The 27,051-nt window shown below is 26.6% G+C and overlaps 1 protein-coding gene across 1 annotated transcript; it reads left to right on the top strand.

The window, feature by feature from the left end:
• The first annotated feature begins 17,282 nt into the window (after positions 1–17,282).
• LOC130950342 (F-box/kelch-repeat protein At3g23880-like) lies at positions 17,283–18,455 on the top strand. Its single transcript, XM_057878847.1, has one exon. The coding sequence runs from the start codon at positions 17,283–17,285 to the stop codon at positions 18,453–18,455; it is 1,173 nt and encodes a 390-aa protein (XP_057734830.1).
• Positions 18,456–27,051: the final 8,596 nt, after the last annotated feature.

Here is a 27,051-nt window from a genome sequence, read left to right as displayed (position 1 = left end):
TTATTTTTTAATAATTTAAATAGCCTATTTTAATTTTAAAAAATTTTAAACAGATTTAATATTATTTTACTATTAAATTTAATTTAATAATTAATAAGAAACTTTATATTAATAATTATTATAGATCAATTTTTTTACGTACTAAAATTAAGTATTATATTAATTTTTAAATACTAGTTATTATATCACATTTAACTTTGAAATAATACTAAATTCATTTAAAATTGAAAAAAATTAAATATTAAAAATTAAATTAAAATTTAATTTAAATATTATAATTATTAGAATTTTACAGGGAATTCAATTTAAATATTAATTTAATTTAATTTAATTCGAACTCCTTTTTATAGGGAATTCACTTGTAATTCGAATCAACTCGATTCGAACTCCCCTAAGCCACGTACTCCATGTAATTCGAATTGATATAATTCGAACCTTGCATGCCTAATTCGAATCTAATTGATTCGAACTACGTGGGAAGAGTATTTGGTCATAATTCGAATTGAATCAATTCGAATTATGTGCAAAGCTAATTCGAATCCTATTGATTCGAATTATATAAAGATGTGTTCTGGTGGATTGATGTATCAAAATTTGTTTTGGCGGATTTGGATAAAAATGAGCTCCCCTTGGCTTATTTGGGTTTTTTACCCTAATTATATTATTCGATTAAGGATATTAAAAAGTATTACATAAGCATTTACGCATTTGATGATGACTTGCCTCTTTTTAATATATATATTTTTTCATATAATAGTCTTTGCGTGAACTTTTTGCAATAAACTTTTTTAAATTTGCATAAACTTTTCAATAGGCTCTTTTCTTTTTTTAATTTATTAAAATATAGGACAGTACTTTTATTAAAATTTGACAAATACTTAATTATTAAAAAAAAAATAATCTCATACGATTAAAAATATCAATAATAACTAATTGATGGCTATAAATCATAAAATTTACGATCCTCTAACATTCCTCATTAAGTTATAAAAATTCTGATATAAATAATATTACTTTTTTTTCAAAAATTTAAATTAATAAAAAAAATGCACATAAATGGTATATTTGTAACATAACTTAAGTTTTTTTTGTTAGGTCGGTTTAGCTATTTTGTACATTAAAATGCGTTTGTTTACAAGAATAAAATACTAAGATAAAAATATAGAGACACAAAAATATGTTTAATAGATAAAACATAGATAGAGATATATATTGTGTCTAAAAATATTGAATTAGTATATTTTATGTTATTTTTGACAAAAAAGATACAAAGATATTAATAAAAGACATAATTTTTTAGTTTTTTTTAGTAATTTTATTAAATTTTTATAATTATATTTTTATTATTATATTTTTTTTCTAATTTTTTAATAAAAAAAAAGAATAAATTAAATTTTTATAATTTATTATAATTTATCACCAAACAAAATATAAGAATATTTATTTTTGTATCTTATTCTTACTGTCTTGTCTTGTAATGCATTTTAAGGATACATGTTCAAATTATAATTTTAAATTTTTTATTAAAAATATAAAAATATAAATTTTTAATGTATTTATTTTGTATTTATTAAAAAAAGCTTTTTACTAATAATAATTTTATTAATTGTTCTAAAAATATATATTTGGTAATTTTTTTTATTAATTACAACTTAAGTATATAATCACTAAGAAATTTGAACCTCTAATACTTACTTAAGACTCAAATTAATAATTTTTATATGAGTATAAAGAGATTATGTTATTTAAATTATAATTCGTTAACTTAAAATATATGTATTTAATTACTTATAAAATGGTCAAATGTATTTAGTTACTTGTAAAATGATCAAAATGATATAGTATATATACCAACAATTAAACAAATTAAAGATGCCTGGTCCAATAATATTTACGCCTCTCCCTTATTCTTCATAAAATTCACTTCCGTCTCCTTGAATCCTTGCTACGTATCCATACTATAAAAAATATATATGGCTGGTCTATGGAAATATGTTTTTTTTTTTTTTGGGTTTATGGCTCATATAATAACCAATAGAACATGTCCATAACTATTTCGATTCTCTGTTGTCAAGTAGAGAGAGAGATATATATGATAACGTGGAAGCAGAAAAAAATATGACACTTACTTTTAATGTTGGGAAAGTACGGGGACCTAATAGAAATTTATGAAGTATTAGAAATATAATTATTAGTGTTATTTTTTTTCGTTACATTTAATTTTTGTGAAAAAATAGATGATAATTTAATTTTATCCAAGTAAAAGATTAAAAAATCTTTACAAAAATAATAAATGAATAAATAAAAATTGAGGTTAGCATTTTATGACACATACATATCAGTTATACAGTAAATAAATTTTAACATCACGAGTTACAATCATATGCTTTATTAAAAATTACTCTTAGTCAACATCGAGATTGACTTGGTAGATTATATTATTAAAAAAATTTTAAGTGTTCCTAGATTTTAATGTTAATAATTTTAATCATTAATCTTAATTATAAAAAATATATAATATATTAATTAAAATTAATTGTTAAAATTAATGAAATATCGGTATTTAAAAAATATTTAAAAAAATTATTATTATTATTATTTATATTATATCAGATTCACAAGCTTGAAATCAAACACAAATAAACAAACAAACAACAAACGTAAAATCATGACGCAGGTGCATAATTTCTGCATGCACTATTCAGAGATCACCATCATCAACAGATAGGAAGAGAAAACTTATTTAAGTTTTCTATTTTTTGTTTTCTTTAGTTTAGTTTATTCTTTGATATAAAGTTCTTTATCTTTTTCCTTTTCTTTGGTCGTGACATAAATAGAAAAAAGCTTGATTAGTTTATTCTTTGATAATAAAAGTTCTTTCTCTTTTTCCTTTAATTTTCTTTGGTCGTGACATAAATAGAAAAAAGCTTGATTGTATCGATGAGTCGGTGGGATAACATGATATTTGGGGATAGAAACAATATGAATATGAATAATGTGATACATATAAGTATTTTTGTTAATTAAATTTAATTAAATTGATCTAATATTAATAAAATATAAATAATATTATTTTAAATATTATTATTTAATTTATAAAAAAATTTAAATATATAAAATTACTAAAACATATATAATCACGTTAGTTTATTACCAAACACGGGTAGGAGTGTTTGCGATGCGGTTTGGTTCGGTTTTAAGAAAAAAAGTTATCCAATCCGAACGCTTAATTATGTGCGGTACGGTTTGAATTGAATGGAATTTTTTTGGAAATTCAATATGATCCGATCCAATTACAAGTGGTTTAGATTGGTTTGGATTGACGGTTTTTAAATAAAAAAATTAAATATATATAACAAGTCTCAAAATCAAATTTTAAATAATCAACAATGACATAACAAGTCTTAACAATATCTTAAAAAGTAAATCATAACATAACAATAGAAATAAAATTATTGGTTGGTTAAAATAAATAAATAAATAACATTTTGAATATAAAATATTTATTAAATAATAATAATACATGAATAATAGAAAAATGTATAACAAATTGAACATGTTATAAGTATAATTGTAAATATAATAATAAAATAATATATTATAGCACATTGTGCGATTTGGATTGGATTGGATCGGTTATGAAAAGTAGATCCGAAATCCGATCCAATCCAGCGCTTTGCAAAAAATAGAATCCAATCAAATCCGAATTAGTGCGGTTTTAATCGGTTTTCAGTTTGTATCAGATTGGATGAACGTTTTAATTTGGATCGGTTTAGATTTGAACACCCCTAAATACGGAGACATAGCTTTCATTAAATAATAAATATAAATAATAAAAAAATAAGAAGCAAGTGATCATTTTTGACAGCACTTGAAACTAATAATGGAATGAAAAGGTCTAGAAAAACAATACTCTTTCTAAATAATATTAATAACATTAATTAATAATTATTATTTTTAATTTCTTTTAAAATAAAATTTAAATAACCAACCGTAAACACATTTTAAATAATAAGAATTAGTAAAATATCCGTTTCCCGAATAACGTTTTTTCTCTTTTTTATTAACAATCATAAATCCTTTTCTCCACACCTGCACTACGTCCCATCTTTGCTCTCCTCAACTTCTCACCGGAATCTCGCGAAACACTACACGTATTTTGGCTCCTTCATGCGTCCGCAACCACTCCACGCAATTGTGCTTTGTCGTGTCTCCCCAACCGTCGCTCGCAGCTCAGTCCCGTCGCGCCTCCATCCCGTCCATCGCTGTAGGCAGTCTAGTCTCATCGTGCCACCGCAAGCAACCCAACTTCGTCCTTCATCACGCCACAAGAATTGTCTCTGCCCTCCGTCACTACTATTGTATCGTTGGGTTTCATGTTACTACTACAGGAAGAAGTCGCGCCAATGACACAATCGCAACACCCCTTTGTATCGTCGTCCTCCATCGTGTTCTTCCGCCGCCGTTGGTCTTTTTCTTTTTTTCCTTCCGCGACGTGGGGCGCCCTCCACCTTCCATAAATCATCTCGCAAGCCTCACGGATATTTCTTTTTATTGTACATAAATGTTTAGTTTTTATTGTACATGGGTATTTCTTTTAAACTCGATGGATGTTGTTTTTTATTGTACATAGATGTTTCTTTTTATTGCGACTCTAAGGTCCAACATTGTCGACAATGTTGGCGGCGTGATAGGGGAGGGAGGAATGGAGTGGCTGTGGTGAAAATAAGATAATGAAAAAGAAGAAATGTGTAATTAGGAGTAAGGATGGATAATATATTTTTTCATGTTTAATAGACCTATGGTGTAGTCTGTAAAATTCGGTAAATTAATAAATAATTAAATAATAAATTAATTATGAGTCAAATAAATTAGAAAATTAAATTTTATATTTTAGAAAAGTAAAAATATTTAAAATACGAATTAAAATATTAATTTTAAAGATTTTGACCTAAAATTAAGCTAATGAGCTAAATCGATTGGATCGAGCCGTATTAGACCCAAGGCCTAACATATATATACAAGTTCAGCCTTCTCTTCTCCCTCATTTCACATGAAACACGCTGAGGAAGAAGGAAGGAGATTAAGAACCTTAACTTTTAATTCAATCTTCAATTCCTCATAATTTTTAATCCGAAACTCAGATCGCTGCACTGTTTGTGGCCACATGACTGTCTCGCCGAGCTCTTCAAAACCATCTCAATAAAGTCATAAGAGATTCGAATTTCTCACCCAGCCCTTTCTTCTCTTTTGCATCATATTTTCTTGTCTTTGTCTACCACTACAAATGCACCTTCTGTCAACATTGTTGATAGTTCCCTCTTGGATTCAACACATAAAGGTTTTATTTCATAGTCAAATCTTACTCTCCCTAATACTTATTTTATTCCTAAATTAAACTTTAATCTTATCTCTATTGGTCAACTTGTTGATCTCGATTTTGATGTCAATTTTTCTATTTCTGGTTGTCGTGTGCAGGATTATCGAACGAAACAGATCATCGGGACTAGACGTAAGATCGGAAGTTTGTTTGAACTTGAGAATCTTCATATTCTTTTACGTCAAATCTATGTGTTGTTTCTTCTCCATCTACACTTCATTTTTAGCATCATCGTCTTATCTATAGCTCCTTAAAAAAATTGTGTCGTCTTATGTCTAAAGGTGTTTTAGGTCAGGTTAATCATGAGTTTTTTAATTGTATTTCTTTCAAACTGTAAAACAACTAGCATTATCTTTTCATAATAATCCATCTCTTTCTTACTCTCCTTTTGATCTTATTCACTCAGATGTTTGGGTCCTGCTCCCACCGCTTCTATAGGATGGGATCGATACTTTGTAGTATTTATTGATAATTATTCACGTTTTACTTGGGTTTATTTCATGACTAATCGTTTTGAGTTGCCTCAACTTTATATTAATTTTGCTACTATAATTAAAACTCAGTTTTTCAAGGTCATTAAAGTCTTTTAATACGATAATGCTATGGAATATCGTGACTTCAAACTTTTAAATTTTCTTGCTGAATAGGGTACTTTGTCTGAGTTTTCTTATCCTGATACATCTCAACAAAATGAAAGAGCTGAACGCAAACACCATCATATTCTTGACTCTATTCGTGCTATACTTATTTCTTCTTCGTGTCTTGAGCGTACTTGGGGTGAAGTTGTTCTCACTATTATCCATGCTATCAATAGAGTTCTTTATTCTGTCATTGGTAACACTACTATCGTTGAGCGTCTTTATCATTACCTCTCTAGATTATAGCTCTCTTCATATTTTTTGTTGTGTCTGTTTTGTCCTTCTTCAGTCTCATGAGCATAATAAACTTGAACCTCAGGCTCGCATGTGTTATTTTCTTGTTATAGCACTAAATACAAGAGTTATCATTGTTGGGATCCCATCTCTCGATGTATTCGTATATCTCATCATGTTGTATTTTGGGTGCATTAAATATTCTCTAGTTTCTCCTCTTTTGAGTCCATTCCTTCTACCCAGTCATCATCATTTTTCACTAACTCCCATGTTGATCTTTTTTCTAGTGATGATACTACAGGTTCTATCTCCAGTCAACCTCTTGAGCCTCCTACTCTTGATTATCATTGATTTTCTACTATTCTTCATCACCATGAACCCAAGTCATTCTGAGAAACCTCTACAAATTCAAATTGACAACAAGTAATGCAGGAAAAAATCTAGGCATTTGAAAAAGCATACACTTGGGACTTGGTTGATCCTTCTTCTGATCAAGAAGTTATGGGTAGTAGATGGGTATACAGGATCAAGCTAAGACTCGCTCTGATAGTTTTATTGACCGTTATAAGGTACGATTGGTTGCTCAAGGATGTACGCAAGAATATGATATTGATTATGAAGAGACTTTTGCTTTTGTTGCTCGTCTCATATTTGTTCGCGCTTTCCTTGCCATTGCTGCGGTAAAAAAATAGGCTCTCAATCAGATGGATGTGAAAAATACATTTCTTAATGAGGATTTGAGGAAAAAGGTTTATATGAAATCATCCTGAGATATCATTGTCCTTCTAGCAAAGTTTGTCTCTTTCGTAAAGCACTTTATGGTCTTAAGCAAGCTCCTCGTGAATGGTTTAAAAAGTTCAGCACCACTATATGCAATATCGATTGCACTAGTAACCCTCATGAAAATGCTCTCTTTATTCCTAAAAGTGAACATGGAGTTGTTCTTCTACTTTTGTATGTCGATGAAATGATCATGACTAGAGATTATGTTGATAGTATCTTTGATCTTAAAGCATCCCTTCACCACACTTTTGAAATGAAAGATCTTGGTTCTCTCAGTTATTTTTTTGGCCTTGAAGTCATATTCACAGATGACGGTGTCTATCTCTCTCAAGCTAAGTATGCTTCTGATCTTCTCGAGCCGAAATTACAGATAGTCGCACTGAGTCTACTCTTCTTGAGTCTAATGTTCGGTTTATTCCTATGGATGACACTGTTTTGGATAATTCTACTCTTTATCGATAATTAGTTGGAGGTCTCATCTACTTGTCATGTTCTTAGACAGTTCTTGTCAGCTCCTCGTACTACTCACTATGCGGCAATTCTTTGCATTCTTCGATATATCAAAGACACTTTGTTTCATGGCCTTCATTTTTCTGTCCATTCATCTTTAACCCTTCAAGTGTACTTTGATACTAATTAGGATGGTGATCCCACTGATCATCGTTTTACTACTGGTTATTATTTGTTTCTTGGTGACTTTCATTTTCTGGCAAGTAAAGAAGCAAACGTTCACTACTCAATCAAGTATCGAAGTTGAATATCGTGCTCTCGCTAACACTACTGCTGAGATTATCTCGATTTGTTGGCTTTTCGGAGACTTGGGTGTTCCTCAGTTATCCTCAATTGATATTTTTTGTGACAACTACAGTACTATTCAGATTGCCTATAATGATGTTTTTAATGAATGGACCAAACACATTGAAATTTATTGTCACTTTGTCCGATAACATCTCTTTATCGATGTTGTTTGTCTTATAGCTGTTGGGACTCTGGATCAGACTACTGATCTCTTCATGAAGGCTCATCACCCTACTCATTTTCAAACTCTGATATCTAAACTCAAGATGGTACTTTAGTTCCCATTTGAATTTGAGGAGAGATATTAGAGTATAATTAGGAACAATTAAGATCAGTTAGTATCAATTATATTTATTTAGCATATCTGTATATATATTTATTATAGAATATTACGTTTTTTTTTTACTTTAATTCTTCTAATACTTATATATAACTTTGTATATTGTATCATTCAACACATCAATAATATACAATCACTTTCTTCATATTACTCTCTAGTTGTTTATAACATTTTGGATGACCATTCATCACGTAGTCAATGTGAAAAATAATTATTTTTGCTAATTTATCGTTATGTAATTGAAGGCTCATTCTTAAACGCTCCTTGCTAAGTATGGAGTGCTACACACCTTGTTAATTCATTAAATCTAAACTCATCATTTGTTATATTTTATTTGAATGGTCTGGATTTAAAAAGGTAACCTGTTAATCAGATTAATCATTTTTTACAAGTTTTAGAATTTTTTTATAAGTGTCAGATATTTGGCTAAAGTTCAAAATAAAAAAATAGTATATAAATATTAAAAACAACATGTCTGTAAAAAAAATTATTAGACTTTAAAATTAAAATAAATAATACATAAAAAATAAGTTAAAAATTCATGTACTAAATCTAGAAAAAAATTTAAATAATATTAAAATTTAAATAAATTTTGTTTTATGTGAAATAAAATTATAATATTGAATATAAACACAATGATAAAAAATTTTGTTATATATATATATATATATATATATATATATATTATGTATATAATATTAAAATTTAAATAAATTTTATTTTATGTGAAATAAAATTATAATATTAAATATAAACACATTGATAAAAATTTTTGTGTTATATATATATATATAATTTTATTTTGTGAGAAACAAAATTAAAACATTAAATATGAATAGAATAATAAAAAAATTTTGTATTATATTAATTTAATTAAAAAAACCATATATATAACATAAAAAACAAACAAACATATAATAATTTTATTTTGTGCGAAACAAAAATTCATATAATTTTTTATTAACAATTTTTTTATTGAAATATGTTATTTTACTATATTTATAATATATTATTTGGGATAATTATATTATTTTAGTTAATATATATTATTTAAAAAATATTTAAAATTTATTATTTTGTATTAAGAATATTATTAAAAATATATTGTTAGTTTTTTTTAAAATAATATTTTCTTTTTTTGATTCAAATACTATGACAATAAATTTTTTGTACGTAACTGTGTCTACTCAATAAATATTATATTCATTTATTTCTATATAGTATGTAAAATAAATAATTAATGTTTAAAAAAGTTAATAAAAAAAGAAGTATTTTTTTTACCAACTTTTAGGTGAATATAGAGATTATATCATTTGAATTATAACTCGTTGACAAAGAAAGAAATACTCTTAATTATATTTAAATAGAATAATTATTTATTAGGCTCATTCTTATACAAATAAAAATTTTTTTTAGTTTTATATCTGTAACATTTTATACCAATTAGCTTCAAAATTTAATTATTTTTTGAATAAATTAATAAAAAATAATACAAATTGTTTAAATAAAATTATATTTTAACTTTTCATTCTATTACGTACAAGTTGAGGATAATTTGAAATAAAAGATAATGAACTTGTTATAACTGTCATGTATTTTGTGCTTTGACTGCGTCATCATCTGAGAATCATAGTACCTTCATGGAGACCAGTTCTTCTACAGAATCAGTTTGGAGTTAGCCAACAGCGTCTTCCTTTTCTATGGCAGCAATTTTTTTGGCTTTGAAGGTCCATTTATGGTAGAGGTGGAATGGAGTGGGTTCAAGTGCGTCAAAATCTGTGGCTAGACAGAACAATAGTAAAAACACCTCCTAGTAAACAAAAAAGTGAAAATGCTTGAAGACATCACATCAACAATAACAGAATAACGGAGGGATTCGATTAAATTTTTCTGAGTATTTTTTTGGTGTAAAGATAGTCCTTTGTTAAACGAGCGAATTAACTTTTTTTGTTAGTGTCGGTTTGTTTGTTCACCCCATAACAAAAAAATAATAACAATAATAAATAAATTTAATTTACTTGATCACTTTTAATAGTAGGTTAATTTTTAAAGAGTGCTGTACTCCCTACTTTACCTGGAGTGCACTAGCTTTCGCCGTAATTGAATACACATATAAAATTATTTTATATTGATGACAATGTATTAAAATTAAATTTATTTAATTAATAGTAAAAAAAATCAAGACTTTTTAACGTCCATTTTATTATTATATGTATTGGCAAATATGTGTTTTTGATATTGATGTTATTATAAAAAAAATTAATTTTTTAAATAAATATATAACAAATAATTAAAATTTTAAATTTAATATTTTTATTGAAAAATTAATTTTATAATTTTTTTAATTAATTAAAATCATTTTAATATGTGTATATCCCTATGTCACATATTAACTAAATCCTATAATTAACTTAAATTAGTCGAATAATTAACTCATTGCTTCACTTAAATACACATTAGAATTTAAATATCATTTTATACTTACAGAAATATTGGCTAACAAATTATATTTCTTGACAAAATTAAGTGTTGGACTAGCTATGCTATACTTATTCGTCATGAAACTATTAAGAAAGTCTTTCGCTGTCAATTAAATGATTAATATTATCAAAATGTGATGATATATAGTTACTAGTTAATTAATCAAATATTTAAAAATATATTTTTTCTAAAATATCTTATTGACTAAAAAAATGTGCTTATTAACTATCAATAGTATATTGATATATAACAGTAGAATAAATTCACTAATTCCAGACAAAATATATAATTAAATTGTAAAACATATTCCATAAAATTCACAATAAAAAAATATCATTGATCAACAACTTTGCATGTTTTAATAACAACAAAACATAAAAGAAACTAAAATACATTACTTAGTAAATAAATTTAATTATTATATGCTTAGACTTGAGAGCAACTATGAACATTCCTTAATTGATCTATAAAGGACGACGCATGCATCTTTCTTCATCTCAATTACTGTTTCTTCACAATAATGTAGAATACAGAAATCCTGGAGCCAAACCGAGAGTGACAAATTATGACCCTGAATTTCGGTAAATGAACAAAAACCTTTGAGTGCATCCTCTTCATAAAAGTAGACATGATTTCGAGTTTCAAAATTTTGTAGCTAGGCTTGTATGTAGCTTAGTTAATTATATCTGCACATATATAATAATCACGTAATGAGCCTCAAAATGTGATTTGATACATACGCCTACGTACCCCTAATATGCCAGGAAATTAAATTAAATATACTAATTTAATTAAGAAAAAATATAGGTAGACAATAAAAATATTAAATAATGTGAATAATGGATATATCGGATGTTTAATTCATTAAGTGTGCGGATGGTTACTTAATACTAAGATTTAAGTGGATAATTTAAGAATGTAGTGTATTTTTATTTTATCGAGCCAATTTTAAAGCCTATTGTTCATATTGTTCACAAAAATCATTATCTACCTAACAAAATTCATTAATTAATAATTTAAACAATAGAATCTATCTTATCTTCCGTTCTTGAATTTACCCTACAACCTAAGCTAAGCTTCATGATCATAAAAATTTATCAAAACACCATGTTAAAAACAAAAATATAATCACAATAAACTCTCTTCTAAAAACATGATAATGATAGACACACAAAATAGTTGAAAATTATTAAACTATAATTTTATCCAAGACAATTGCACGTGAATTTCATCGCAAAACAATTGCTAAGTAAGAATTAACGAACCTAGTTATTAGAAAGAGGAGCGAATTTGAAAGCTGAGAGGTGGGCGGTGGTGGTTATGAAGAACAAATTAACCGTGGATCGCTGCCATCCGCAGTTGCACCACCACCACCGCCTCTACAGCCACCGTACTAACCCAAAATTGGTGGAAAGAAATCAGTGATATTGAAATCTTTGAAGCGAAGTTTAGACTTTAGAGAGACCTGAAAGAAAAATAGAATTGGCGGTACAAAATGAATGATTATTAGCGGTCATTATATTTCTGTGAGAAAATAAATCAAGTAATTTAGTGGTCAAATTTCGTTTTAAAAGGCGCTGTATAATGGCCATTAAAAGTAATTATTAATGTAATTAACCTTTGGTGTACTGTTAACGTTTGATTTAATTTAGCTGGATAGCTTGATTAATTAGCATTCAGGTATACGATCAGTAGCTTTCTTTAATTTTGCTTTTTCTTTTTTTTTTTTCGATGCATAACTCACGTTAATTATTAGTTGGTGATTAAAAATTTTTACCAGCACATGCATAGGATTTTTTTCTGAAATAAAATAAAAATAATTATTACTTTTTAAAATTTAATTTTTGAACTTTAATTTTTTAAATATAATTTTTTTTTTTTTTTGCATTTAGGACAAATTCGCAGTATTCACTCTAGGGGTGACAACATACACCCTATTTGCAGGTACCGAAATGCTGAACTAGCGTAATTGCATGACATGGTGGACACTACTTAAACAACGGCGTATTGGTTTTGCACGCAAACCAATGCATAGTCGTTTAAATAATGTCGATCATGTCATGCAATTGCATCAAATTAGCATTATGGGAACGGAGATGATCGCAGGAGTAAGTTGGAGTCACAATTGCAAATATGAGATTTCTAATTGGGGCCAACGAAATTGTGGGGTTATTTCGAGCACCAGGCTAAATTTCAGGGGTCAAATTGAGAATTAACTCATACTTATGTGCTGACAAAAATGAGATATTTTTTAGGGTTAATTCGGGGTCATTAGAGATTGAATTTTGATGTAATTTTTTGCAAACATTATTATAAAAATGAGATATTATTATTCTTAAAATTTGGTAATTTTTTGTTATGTATATATTATTTTGTGATTTTTTAAAAGTATTATTGGTTGTTAACAAAAAAAATTTATAAAAAAATATATACTTACCGAAAAATAACAAATTTTTATTTATAATAATATCTTATTTTTATAATCATACTTGCAAAAAATTACATCAAAATTCAATCTATAAGGTATTTTTTGAAAATATATATTTACTGTTGGGTATTGTTGTTGTGCTTTTAAATTACTTGAAGGCATTTTTGTCGAAGTAAAATTCGGGTGCATTTTTGTCAGCGTATGAATAATTTGGGGGCGTTTTTGGTGGTTAACCCTATATAAATATATGTTTCAAGTGGATGTTGAATCAAAAACCTCTTACCAGTGGCGGAGCTTGAAACAAAAGTTGGGAAGGGCAGATAGAGGATAATTGTCAAGATATTTTTTATATAGACCCCATTTAAGATAAGCTCGTCTAACCTCATCTCTCTAATTTGGGTGATATTGTCAAATTTGAAGTTGTTTTTCAGGGTCTCATTTCAAAAAATTAAGGTCAAAATCATCAGATGCAACTTTTTAAACTTTTAAAGGTTATATCTTACTTTCTTTGTGATTCATTAAAGTAGAAGAATTATCTACGTGTATTGATATTGTAAAAGTGATATGTTCTCCTTCTTAAATATTAGCATTTCTCTTAAAAATTCATCAAAATTTTTTTTATGATTATTTTATATAAAAATTTAAATATATATCCTGTAAAATATGTAAAAAAAAAGTTAAAAGAATAAATATTAAAATTTATAATATTTATTAAATTTTTTTTTATCAATTTATACAAATACAATAATATCAATACTTATTGAATATTCTAATATTTTTTATCATATAAAAAATTAAATTAAATAAATAGTATAATATAAAATAATATTAAATTAAATAAATAAAAAATACCTAATTTTTTATATTTGAACTCAAAGGTAGAGAGAGTGTTACTTATTGAATAGAGAGCTACGAAATGCGAAAGAGATAAAGATTGAACTTGGATACTTTAAGTCATAGTAAAATATTTGAGCCAACAAAACTATTTTTTATTTTTTGAAAAAGTACTACTAATTTTTTTGATAAAAAGTTTGCCCCCTGTCTCAACTAAGCTCTGCCCCTGCCTCTCACTAAACTTAAAAGATACTTAGCCACTAAAAGAAAATTATTAATTGATAATTTAATATTTTTTTTACATAAAAATCAATTCTATTTTAAATTATCATTAACTTATATAATAACGTTGTATTTCTTTTTATAATCTGCGGGTTAAAAATGGGTAGGGTTAGGGTTGAGATATTCTCAACCCGTAGGTAGGGTAGGGTTGAGTTTATATAAAAATCTCAACCCGTGGGTAGAATTAGGGTTGGCTCCAAACCCTACCCTGTCCATTGCCACCCTTAACTCACTCCGGTAAACTTCTATAATTTTATAGAGTTTGTCTTATCTCCCGATAAACTTCATTACGTATTTTCATAAATATCATATTTTTTTTTTAATTTATAAGTTGAAAAGTTAACAATAGCAACCATTATCATCATCTCCAAAGTACATATGAGTTTTTTTTTGAAATACTGATTTTTTTAATTTATAATAGAAAAAATCATTGTTAAATATGGCTTATTTCTGTGTGCCGTGCATTTCTGAAAACGTGATAATGGTTACCATGAGCGCCGGCAATATTGAAGAAGTCATACTTATTGTCTGTGTACTTTGTATATTCCTGTATACTGTTGGAGACGATAATAATGGCTTAAAAATTTAAATTTTGTTCTCAGCCAAGTTTTTAGAGAGAATTTGGATGAAACTCGTTGGGATTAGGTGAATTCTATAAAATTATAAATAAAAAATTCCGCTAGAGAGATAATGAAGAATCTTGAGTTCTTGATAATGTGTACAATGGGCTGGTTATTTAGCCTAATATGAATGAGTGTCGCTAGGGAGCCAATAGAGTATCTGTACAATGGGCTGTTTAATTGGCTCAATATGTTTACCCACATTCATCCTAATTTCAAAAGTAACTACCACCACCTAATCCCTCTCATTATATACATTGTACACTACATATATTAGTTCCCCATACTTTCTCAATACAAATAAACAATGAAAATCACTTAACAAATTACCTAAGAGGAAGTATAGAAAGCCAATGGAATATTTGTACAATATGTACAATGGGTTTAGAGATGTTTGATTCAGTATTAGAGATATAACTATTAGTGTTATCTTTCCCTATCAGCTTAAGCTTTGGGATGAATGGTTTCATGACATGGTATCAGAGCTCTAGATCCGAAATGTCAAGAGTTTGATCTTTGGTGAACCCCAAACTCAGTTTAAGCTTTTGGGATGAGTGGTTTCATGACATGAAATGTTTATTATCCCTGGTACCTGGATGGTTATTTTAGATAGTTTGGGTGATGTTCATTTTATTCATATTGGGCCAAAGATTTAGCTCATTGTACACATTGTACACTTAGACCATTGGCTCCCTAGCAGTACTCAAAAACTCTCATTCAGTTATTTCACATCAAATTTTAAATTTCAAATTCTCCAATTTCAAATTTTAAATTTTCAAAAAATTCAGTAAGTTATTTCAAAAAAATAACCATCCGAAACCCTAATTTATCAAAGCATTTCACTCTAATATATACATTCTTCTTTCTCAACCGTCTACCACTCCACCTTCATCAATAATCATCTCACTTCACCCCTAATAAAAATAACCATCCACTTAAGGATAAAATTAATCATCCACATACGTAATAAATTGAACATTCAACATATTTTAATTATAATCATATGAATATTACATATCGGTTTCTCAACAATTTTCTTGACTCAATCAATTCCTTATTCACTAGCCTTCATCAGCAGCAACACCCTCCCCCCTAATGGATCGCGAACACCAGCAATTTGGAGATCATGAACAGCAGCGGGAGAACGTAGTTGCAAAACAGAAACGGCTGCAGCAGCGCTAGACTCTTGAACAGTAGCAGCAATAATACTGTGGCCGTGAACATGAGCGACAACGGAAGAACGTGGTCACGATGATGGCGAGGATGTGAATTGAAGATTACAATGAGATTAGAAATAATAGTGTGAATGTGTTTAAATATTAATCTTATTTTTTTAAATTTTAAAATTTGAATTAAATAATTAATTAATTATCTAATTTTAATTTTTTTTATTTTTATTGTACATATTGAACATTAAATTTATTATTTTTCAATACTTTTTCAATTAAAAGTTTATCGGGATTAAGCGAACTGATTAAAAAAAATCGTATTCTAAAAATTAAAGTTGGAAACTTGGAATAATAGATTTAGAGAAATAATTATTTTTTTATTTTATTTAAAAAACAAACCACGTGCATGTATCCTAAGAAAATAAGACCACGTTAATTAGTTCAAATAATTAACATGTGTCTTGAATCTTGACAGATGTTAGTTAAATTCTATAAAATTTTATGTAAATAAATATATAATTATTTTATGTATTATAATACTAGGAGAATTGATTTGGAAGGCCTTCTTAATTATTAGCAAGTATTCTAGATATATTAGTTAAAAATAATATTAAGTTTTAAAACTTTTTTACCGTTGTATTCTTAACAAATATTTTAAAGCTATTCTTATTTAATATTTCATCTATTTCAATTTTCAAAATATCTATAGTTTCTAATTTTTCGGTATACTAAAAAAATTAACCTGTCTAAATCTATTTCACATCAAAATACATTTATATTTAAATGTGTTAAAAAACAAAATAATAAATATTTTAAAATTAAATTATTTTATTAATCTCTGTATTTTTTAAATTTATAAATAATTTTCTATATTTTAAATTTTTTACTTTATTTTTACATTAATTTTAAACGTGTAATTAAATATTTTTAAAAATAAATATTATAAACATCTAACGTCACTAACAAATATATCTCAACATATTTTATTAAGTTAAATTATTAAATTTTTATTTTATTTTTATTTATTTATCATCTTATATTTTTTTTAAAAAGAATTATTATACTTATCTTTTTTTTTTAAATTAGTTATACTTATCTTTTTTTAACAAAATCAATTTAATAATTAATATAAATAAATAGCACTGTTCTTCCATTAAACAACAACTTACACTGAAATTCACAGATTAGTTACTCCTGTTGCTGGCAAGGTTGTTTGATGCCGTGGCTGTTCGTGATCTTTTTTCGCCGCTCATTTCAACAAAATTGCAGTCAAATTTTGGAGCTCTCAGCACTCCATGTCTCAGTATAATTCAAGGTGTTACTCTGTCCCCGAGGAAATAATCTCAGACATCCTATTACGACTTTCTGTGAAATCTCTGTTGCGATTCAGGTGTGTTTCCCAGTCCTGGAAATCCTTAATACACTGCCCGATTTTCACAAAACTTCACCTTCAAAGATCTCCTAAGAACACTAACTTCTTGTTGGTAGAAATAGACGTGGATCCTGCTTTGGTATTATCATACTCTCTTCATTCTTTAATGAAGGAAGCAATTCCCTTTAATGCACAGTCCCTTGGTTTTGGAAAAGATTTAACAGAATGTTACTGTGTCAATGGTTCAATCAACGGACTTTCTTGCGTTTCAAGTATTGTTTATCACATGAAATATAAGGTATTCAATGTACGGCTCTGGAACCCGGCTACAAGGTTAATATCTGCAGCGTCACCACCTTTATTTGTAAAGAGAGAATGTGAAAGTATTGTTAAGTTTGGATTAGGCTACGACGATTCAACTAACACTTACAAGGTGGTAGCTAACATAATAGATCCTCGACAATGGAAAAATGAATTGAGAATTTACAGCAGAGCGGGTGACACATGCTGGAGAACCGTTTCAACTTCCCCGGATCTTCTCCTTTCTTGGGAAGAAGGACAATTTGTGAGCAACACTTTTAATTGGTTAGCGGTTTGTCCACGTGGACCAATTGATCGTCAGAGAATTGAGCTATTTGAATACACTTATGATGACTACGTAATCTTTTCACTTCATGTGGAGAAAGAAACGCACAAGCTTTTGCGAATGCCTGTTGATCTTGACCGCTCCAAACGTCAAGAACCAAAGCTCGTAGTATTGAGGGATCACCTCTGTGTTTTTCATGATTTCAAAGGGACTCATGTTGTTGTGTCGCAGCTTGAGGAATTTGGAGTTGAAGATTCGTGGACTATAATAATGAAATTCAGTTATATTTCTCTTCAAATCGACGCATGTAGCTGTTCATTCGGGGATTATTCACAGTTTAATATGTCGGAGGATGGTAATTATTTGTTGATCTATAACGAACGTGATAGCATATTACTTGTGTATGATCAAAGAGTCAAGGAAGTAAGCAAGTGCATAAACCTTTGCAATAATAATCATCGTTGGGTGGGTGTCAATGGTTACGTTCAAAGCTTGGTTTCGCCTCAATGAAGAATACCGGTTAGGGTTTACAAGTTGTGTTAGCTAGGTTAGTAATAAGTTCCATATATGCAAAGATGCAACACAACTAGTTTGAATTTTTTTTTCCGCTCCTTCCTCCTTAGCTTGAGTAGTTTGTTGAATGATTTTAATTTTATTCTTTTTCTAATTATCATATAAAAAAAATAAATAAGATAATAAATAAAAAAAAAATAAAAAGTTGATATAAATATTTTTAAAATGACTAAGATACGACTACAAATTTAAAATTCGTAGATGGATTCAATTAAAAATTTTTAAGTATAATAATCTAATTAAAAATTTATTATACAAAAGACTAATGGAATAATTTTATTTTATTTTAATTTTAATAAAAATAATTTTTTTAATATTTTAAAAATATTAATATTTTAATTATTTTAATAATTAATTTTAATTAATTTATATATTATAATTTTTTTATAATTAAAATCTAACAGCTGAAATTATGAAATACCCACTGCTAAAAAAATGGAATTTAGCCACTAAATTTTAATTACAAACGGTAAATTATGATAAAAATATTTTTTTTGTAGCCTTTGAATTTGAAATTTATACACCTCTAATTCTGTTTTTTCTGTTTACTCCTCCGATCTTATATTGATGTACTATGGTCATCCTTTCTTGAATAAATTTATTATTAATCTATAATATTATTTTTTTTAATATTTTGATATTAACACAAATTTATAAAATTAAATTAAAAAATATAAAAAAATAAATTTAAATAAAATAAAAAAATTATAAAAATAAAGATAATATTCTAATAGTTGAATTAATTATAAAGATAAAATTTATTTAGCTAAAATAATATAATTTGGATAAATAATAAAAAATTCAGTAATTTTTAAGTAAAAAAAAATTTCAGTAAATCTTTTACTAAAAGTAAATTATTTTAGTGTTTGTTAAATTTAAAAGAAATAAGAATAAGTTAAAAAAAATTAGTCTTTATTTACATAATTTAGTACTCACTTCTTCATGACTTTATGAGTACTGTACTTTTATTATATGCATAATTATCTTTTTAAAAATTATTTTGTAAAATTATAAATTAATTTTTGAATAAAATTTTACATCCAAGCAAAATTCTTATCTAAATTTATCAAAGTTGTTGTAACAACTTTTTAAATCACACGCTCTTCTCTTTTTCATCCTCCGTTTCTTTCTCCTTCTTCTCCTTCTCTTCGTGCAAGTTCTTCTCGTATTTCTTCTTCTTCCAAATTTGCAACGGATGTCTTCTTTCCTTCTTCTTCTCGTTCTCTTAGAAATTATCAATTCAATTCAAAACACATACATTCATTTAATTCAAAACAATTCAATTCAATTCATAATGAACCAAACATATTATTAAGGTGAAACAATTGTATAGTACTAAAACATTATCCATTATCCATTATATAAAATTAAATTCAAAACAGCTTAATCGAACACGTTATTACGGTGAAACAATTATATAATACTAAATGAACGGAATATTATCCATCATATAAAATCAAATTCAAAATAGTTTTTCACATAATGAACCAAATACGTTATTAAGGTGAAATAATTGTATAGTATTAAATGAACGAAACATTATCCATTATATAAAATAAAACATAATGAACTGAACACGTGACTAAGATGAAACAATTGTATAGTACTAAATGAACAGAATATTATTCATTATATAAAATCAAATTCAAAACAGCTTTGTGCATAATGAATCGAACACGTCATTAAGGTGAAACAATTGTCTAGTACTAAATGAACGGAACATTATCCATTATATAAAATCAAATTCAAAACACCTGTGTCTACAATTTAGAGATTATCAATTCAATTCAATTTAAAGCACCTGCGTTCATTCAATTCGATTAAAAAAATAATTTGTTAGCAAAATGTTGGTATTGGTGATGACGATGATGAAAGAGGAGAAGAAGAAGAGGAGGAGGAAGAGGAGAAGCAAAAGAAGAATCTACGTGCGCGAAAAAGAAGAAGGAGGAAGAGGAGAAGCAAAAGAAGAATCTACGTGCGCGAAAAAGAAGAAGGAGGAGGAGGAGAAGGTATGCATGAATTTGAAAGAAGAAGATGACGTATACATGTATTCGAAAGAAGAAGAAGCACAACAGAGAAGAAGAAAAAGCGCGTGTAATGACGCGCTTTTAATGAGAGTGGTTTTTGTTAATGTTAAACCTACTTGAATAAACTTGATAAAAAAAATATTTGGATGTGTAGCAATACCCTTAATTTTTTTATTTATACTCTTATTTAATTGGTATATACTATTAATTAATATTTTATAATTATTTTTAGTTATAAGAAAATTAATACTAATTAATGAGTAATTACTCACTTGTATAAAAGTTTGTAATTTAAGTAACCAAGAAATTGATTTGTATAATTTTTTATAACAATTTTATGTGATAATTAATTTTTCTAACTAAATAAAATTTTAGTAAATATTAAATTTTTCAGTTAAAAATATTTACAAAACTGACTTAATGTATAACTCTTATTAATTGTTTCGTGCATAATATGTAAATAATTAAATAATAGTGTATTATTTGAATCATCAACCGTATCAACGAAGGGATATTGAGCGTCATAAATTGATTATTAAAGTGGTTTTTTGGTTATTTATTATTATTATAACAAAAATTAAAGTTAAAAATAATACAAGCTCAAAATTTATTTTTAAAATTTTAAAATTTTAATCGTATCTGACCATTAAAAAAAATAAATACCCATTGTATTAAAAAAAATAATTTAAAAAATATTTAGTAAATAATAAACAGTAGAATAAGAAAAAATATTTTTAAGATTAAAGAACGTTAAAAGACAACCTAAAGACCTAAACAAGAATAACTAAGCTGAATTTTTAAAATTTAAAATTTTAAGATGCGCTTAATTTTTAAGGTAGTTTTTAACAAAAAGTTAAAGTAATTACGGAAAAAATCCTACATAACTTCCCATCACTTCTATTCACATCTTTTGACTTCTATTTTTCTGCAGCACTTGAAAGCACTTTCATTATATAACCACACTATATGAGTCATATGATACAGTATTTTCCAAGTCTAAAATATTGACTTTTTCTTTCTCCATTTTAGTATTATTTGTTGGGTTTTAGCAACCACGACAACCACATAATAGCAACAACAATAAAAAATTTGTAGAAAGTTTGGATGAAATAAGTCTATACTCCTACTAGAAAAGTTTATAATGACCCTTTAGTTGTGAATGTCAAAGGTAATTTCAATTTTTTTACGTGATTTTTTGAATTCTGATATTTGATTTATTTCTTTTATTCAATTTTGTATTCGATTGTAGACACTTTAAAATGACGACAATTCAAGTTTGACATTTGAAAAATGATGAAAAAGTCATGATAAAACTTGATAGCCATGGACAATAGCGCGAACTTATTGTTACGATTTCTGGGTATAATGGCCTATAGAGCAAACGCTGTAAATTGGAAAGGTCTTTGGTGTTGAAAATGTAAGATGTATGCGTGATTTTAGTAGTGCTGTATATCCGGTAGGTTTTGACAAATCTAAACTTATTTTTGAGTTTGCAAACCGTAAAGTCTCCAACAACGTATTTCAACAACAAATAAATTTAGAGAAACAGGTTGAAACTTAAAAAAAAATTATGGATATAAAAAAACCAAAATCAACATATACCAGACATTTAATTAATATATTTAATAAGTAATAGTTAAAATTTTAAATATATTTACTCTAGAAGATATTAGATTTTTGTTATTTATGTTAGAATATTATTATTATTATTATTATTATTATTATTATTATTATTATTATTATTATTATTATTATACTGAATTCTTATTAGCATTTTTTATTAAAAAATATTTAATATTATATATTTAAAAAAAAGTTTGATTTTTGTTATTAATATTATATATAAATATAATTTTAATTTAATAAAATTGTTCAATTAGTCACGGTCAAATTAAAACAAAAACTATAAATTATTAAAAGAAAAAATTCGTTACAGAAAAAGTGTAGTAAATTAGCACACATTAGTCAAATATTATATGTGAAAAACAGTACAAGTTAGCTACAAAAATAGTATGATTAAATAATCTAACGTTAGTCATGAAAAAAATTATAGTTAAAAAATTCTACACAAATTAGTTATAGATAAAGTGTGGACAATAATATATAAATTATGGCTCTTCGAAAGTTTTCGATATTTAAGTCTTTGGCTAATAATTTTAAAATCATGACAAATTAAAAATATAATTTCTAAATTAGCCACAAATATTCTTTCGTATCAATATATAATTGCCACTATTATCTTAAAATTTAGTCAAATTTTTTCGTAATTAATTAAATTCCTTATTTGTGGTAGTGACATCTTTATTCTTCTACCAAGAAATTATGAGTTTAGTTGTAATATTAAGATGACGCCATTCTCATCTCATGTTAGTGTCACACACCTTCTCATAGGTTTTTGTTGGTTTTCTGTTTTTGTCTCTATGTCGTTCATGTTCGATCTCCATTGAAAGTGGATCCTTCAGAGTTCAGACATCAGAGCAGTGGCATTAAATGGATTGTCGCAATCCAATAAATCCATGCGTTAGTCTTTAATAAATGCTGTCAGATATATATAGTACTCCCAGTGTGATGTTTCAATAATGCAGCTTCAAAACCAAAAGATCTCACTCCAAAAAACAAAACAATTCCAGTCATTCATTATTTACAATTTTACATTATGTAGATGTAAGATCCAATAATGATTCATAATCCATTCACCAACTATATATCTCTTTATTAAAATAGAAAAAGAAAAACACTATATAATTAAGGAAGGATCTATGTATGTGTGTGTGCTTTTAGCCAATCTATCTTTCTCCATATTCGAACTTTTCTTTTTCTTTAGGATTTGAGAAAATAGTAACTTATTAGTTCATCGAGAATTTTAAAATTTATATGAATAACCCCTCTTCTCATCATGGAAAAAAAAATAGTTCCTCTGTATAGATTCGTATATTTTTATTAAAAAGAAGTTGCAATATTGTTTATTTCATTTGAATAAAATAGTATTATTTTTTAGTTTATTAATATTTATTTCTAATATAAACTTCTATCAATATAAAATAATATTTATTTCTAAATTTATTTATTTAAATATAAACACTTATCTATAGTTGTCTTTATTTATTTTATTTTATACTCTCATATACATTTTTAAAATATGTAATTTATTTCTTAAAATAAATATGATTCTATTTACTGATATTATTGTAAATAAATTTTGATATTGAAAATATAAAGAAAGATAATAAAAAATATTGTTGTAATTTAATTATTTTTATTTTTATTTTATTTTTTAGATTAATTTTATTACTTTTTTTACAAAAAAATTAGGTCATCGACTCATCATAAAATGGAACACGACTAATAAACTCACTTTATTTTAGGGTGGAATCCTCACGTCTAGTTCTCTTTATGTAAATTTTATATTTAAAAACTCTTAGATGATTTGAAAAGTTTGACTAAATTATTATTTAATAATTTTTAAATATTAGGAAAAAAGATAGATAGGTCCTGACTTTTTAAATTTTTGATAAATATATTCCTGATAAAATTTAAATATAAAAAAATCTCTGACTTTAACAAACGGAGGACAATTTAGTCCTTCTGTTTATTTGCCTCTCATACACCAAACGGAACTGGCTGACGTGACTGAAACGGTGTCCAGGTATCCGTTACGGTGTCACGCTGGAAGGGGAATAAAGTTCAAAAGACAAATAAGTCCTTGACATCATTTTGCAAATAAAGTTCGAAGGACAAATAGGTCCTTGAGATTTTTTTTTCATTATGCTTCTATTATGACAATTTAGTTTATAAAATTATGCTTGTATTTTGAAATCTAGTTAACTTATTATATTGTGCAATTTAAATTATTTGTATTAAAATTGCAAAAATTGAGCTCGTTCTGTTTCTACATTTTTTCTTAAATTGCATTAGTTTAGTTTTAGTGCATTTGTGTATTATATTAGAATTTGTTAAATTGCATTAGTTCAGTTTTCATCATACCAGTGGCATTAATTAGTATCAGTTCATTTATGCATCAAGTTAGTATTAGTTCATTTGTGCATCATTCATGTATTAAGTTAGTATTAGTGCATTTGTTTATTATAGAGTGAATTCCCCATCCGACTCCTGACAATTATCTCGAAAGGACAACGAGACCCCCAAGAAAAAAAAACACCCAACCCGATCCTTGATATTTTTTTGGGACTGATTAGCCCCTGTGCAAAAAAAAACAACATTGACTTTTTTTTGGCACAGGGGCTAATCAGTCACATAAAAGTAAATCTCAGGGCCGGGTTGGTATTTATTTTTGTCAAGGGTCTCGTTGTCTTTTGAGGTAATTGTCAGGGGCTATTTTGGATTTTTCTCGTGTATTATATTAGAATTGGTATTTTTATCCATAATAACATTACGAGAATAATCTTTTTTAAAATTATAGTTCACTTTGTTCTAACAGTATAAATTATGCATGACACAAAATATTTATAAAATCAAACTACTTTTACAAAAAAGTCGTAAGTTGACAAAAGTTTCTGACTAAGAAGACCAAGATATCTACAGATAAAAAATAAATAATAAGATTTTTTGTTATTATTTTTATATGAAAAATTTTAATTTTTTATTAATAATTAATTTTAACATTTGTTATCTAAAATTTAAAATAATTTAATGTGTATACTTTTACATTTAAAATATTTTAATTGTAAAAAAATATTGAATGACATATTTTGATTTGTCAAATTACTAATATAAAATATAATTATATATAGAGTAAAAATAGTAGAGAGAAATATAAAAATGGAGAGAGGTAGATGAGAAAATTTAGGAAAGGAGTTTATTAATTTTGAAAAAAAAAATTTTCAAGGACCTATTTGTCTTTCGAATTTTATTTGTAAAATGACGTCAAGGACTTATTTGTTCTTCGAACTTTATTCACCTTCCAGCGTGGTACCGTAACGGACATCTAGACACCATTTCAGCCACATCAGTTAGTTCCGTTTGACGTATGAGAGGCAAATAGATGGAAAGACTAAATTGTCTTCCGTTTATTAAAGTCAGAATCTTTTTTGTATTTAAATTTTATCAAAAATATATTTATTAAAAGTTAAAAAAGTCAGGATCTGTCTATCTTTTTCTCTAAATATTAACCTCAAATAAAAACAACTGTAGTCGAATCTTTATCTTAATTTAGCAAAATGGCAGGACTACTCCTTTTGCCACCCAAGACATCATTGCAAACCACGATTAAAGGTGCAAGAAAATGTTATATGCTCAGGTACACATTCCACTTAGATCAGCTGCATGTGAATATCATCTAACGAAGAAACAAGATTCGATTCTCAACTTCAATATCCATTATCTTTCCAGCATCATTAGGAGTTCAAAAAGTGGAATGAAGCAAGTTTATTACTAAGTTTATCACGTACACTACTTGAAAATTAGCATGAATGAAGTAAACCTAAAATTTATGAAAGATATATGCAATCATCTCTTGCCTCACGTTTTAGATTTTTTTTTTTTTTTGGGAAGCATTATCCGTTTAGTTACATAAAAGAGACCAATGCTAATATGTTTCGAACAAATTTGTGAGCGTAACATACATTTTTAGAAAGAAAAGTTATTAATTAATAAAGAGTGGAGTGCTAGCTCAAGTGTTTAGAAACTACTCCATACGAGTCTTTTTAAAAGAGTTTTTGTTAATATAGCAATCAAAAAGAAAAAGAATTGTGTTTTTTCTTCGTTCCGAATCTATTTTATATATTTAAGTTTGAATAATTCTAATAAATGATATATACATATACAATTAAATAAGAATTGAATTACATTCCTAACTATAACATGATTTTCAATTATTTTTGGAGTATACAAACTTAACTTGAACACGTCTTCCTGGAACTCTACAAAAGTGTCATTTTCAAAGAACCGGAAAATAATCTATCATGTTCGGCGTTGATTGAAAGAGTAACAATTGTGTGCCAAACATAAAAGGAGAATAATGATGTATATATATGGTAATAAAAAATCATAGACACTTGGTGACTAATTTTTTATATCTATATATCATGGTTGTAACATCTACCTAATGAGAAAAAAAAAAAAATAGCTTCTCAATTCAAAGAAGATAACTATTATTTGGATATAATTATTTTGGCACTATGTTTTGGTCACTTATTACCTTCAAAATTAAATTGATTTACGTCCATCTTACACGAAATTGCATCCCTCCATTCAACGGGTCAACCCATGGTCTTGAAGAGGTTTTCTGCTATCTCTATATATATATATATATATATATATACACGTAGAAAAAGTTTACTGGACAACATTTTTTTTAAAATACTTTTTTATTATCGCATATACTATTTATTCTCAAAAATAAATTTATTATTTTTAAAATTTAAAGTTAATTTTTGTTAGAATTAGGATAAAAATATGTATTTATTATATTTAATAATCTCACATTTAATTTATTATATTACATATTTAATAAATTAAAAAATAGACATATTTAATACACTAGTTAT

This window comes from Arachis stenosperma, chromosome 9, assembly GCF_014773155.1.
Source record: "Arachis stenosperma cultivar V10309 chromosome 9, arast.V10309.gnm1.PFL2, whole genome shotgun sequence".
Classification (NCBI taxonomy): domain Eukaryota; kingdom Viridiplantae; phylum Streptophyta; class Magnoliopsida; order Fabales; family Fabaceae; genus Arachis; species Arachis stenosperma.
Note: the sequence above shows the minus strand (reverse complement) of the source record. Positions and strands in the feature narration are given on the sequence as shown.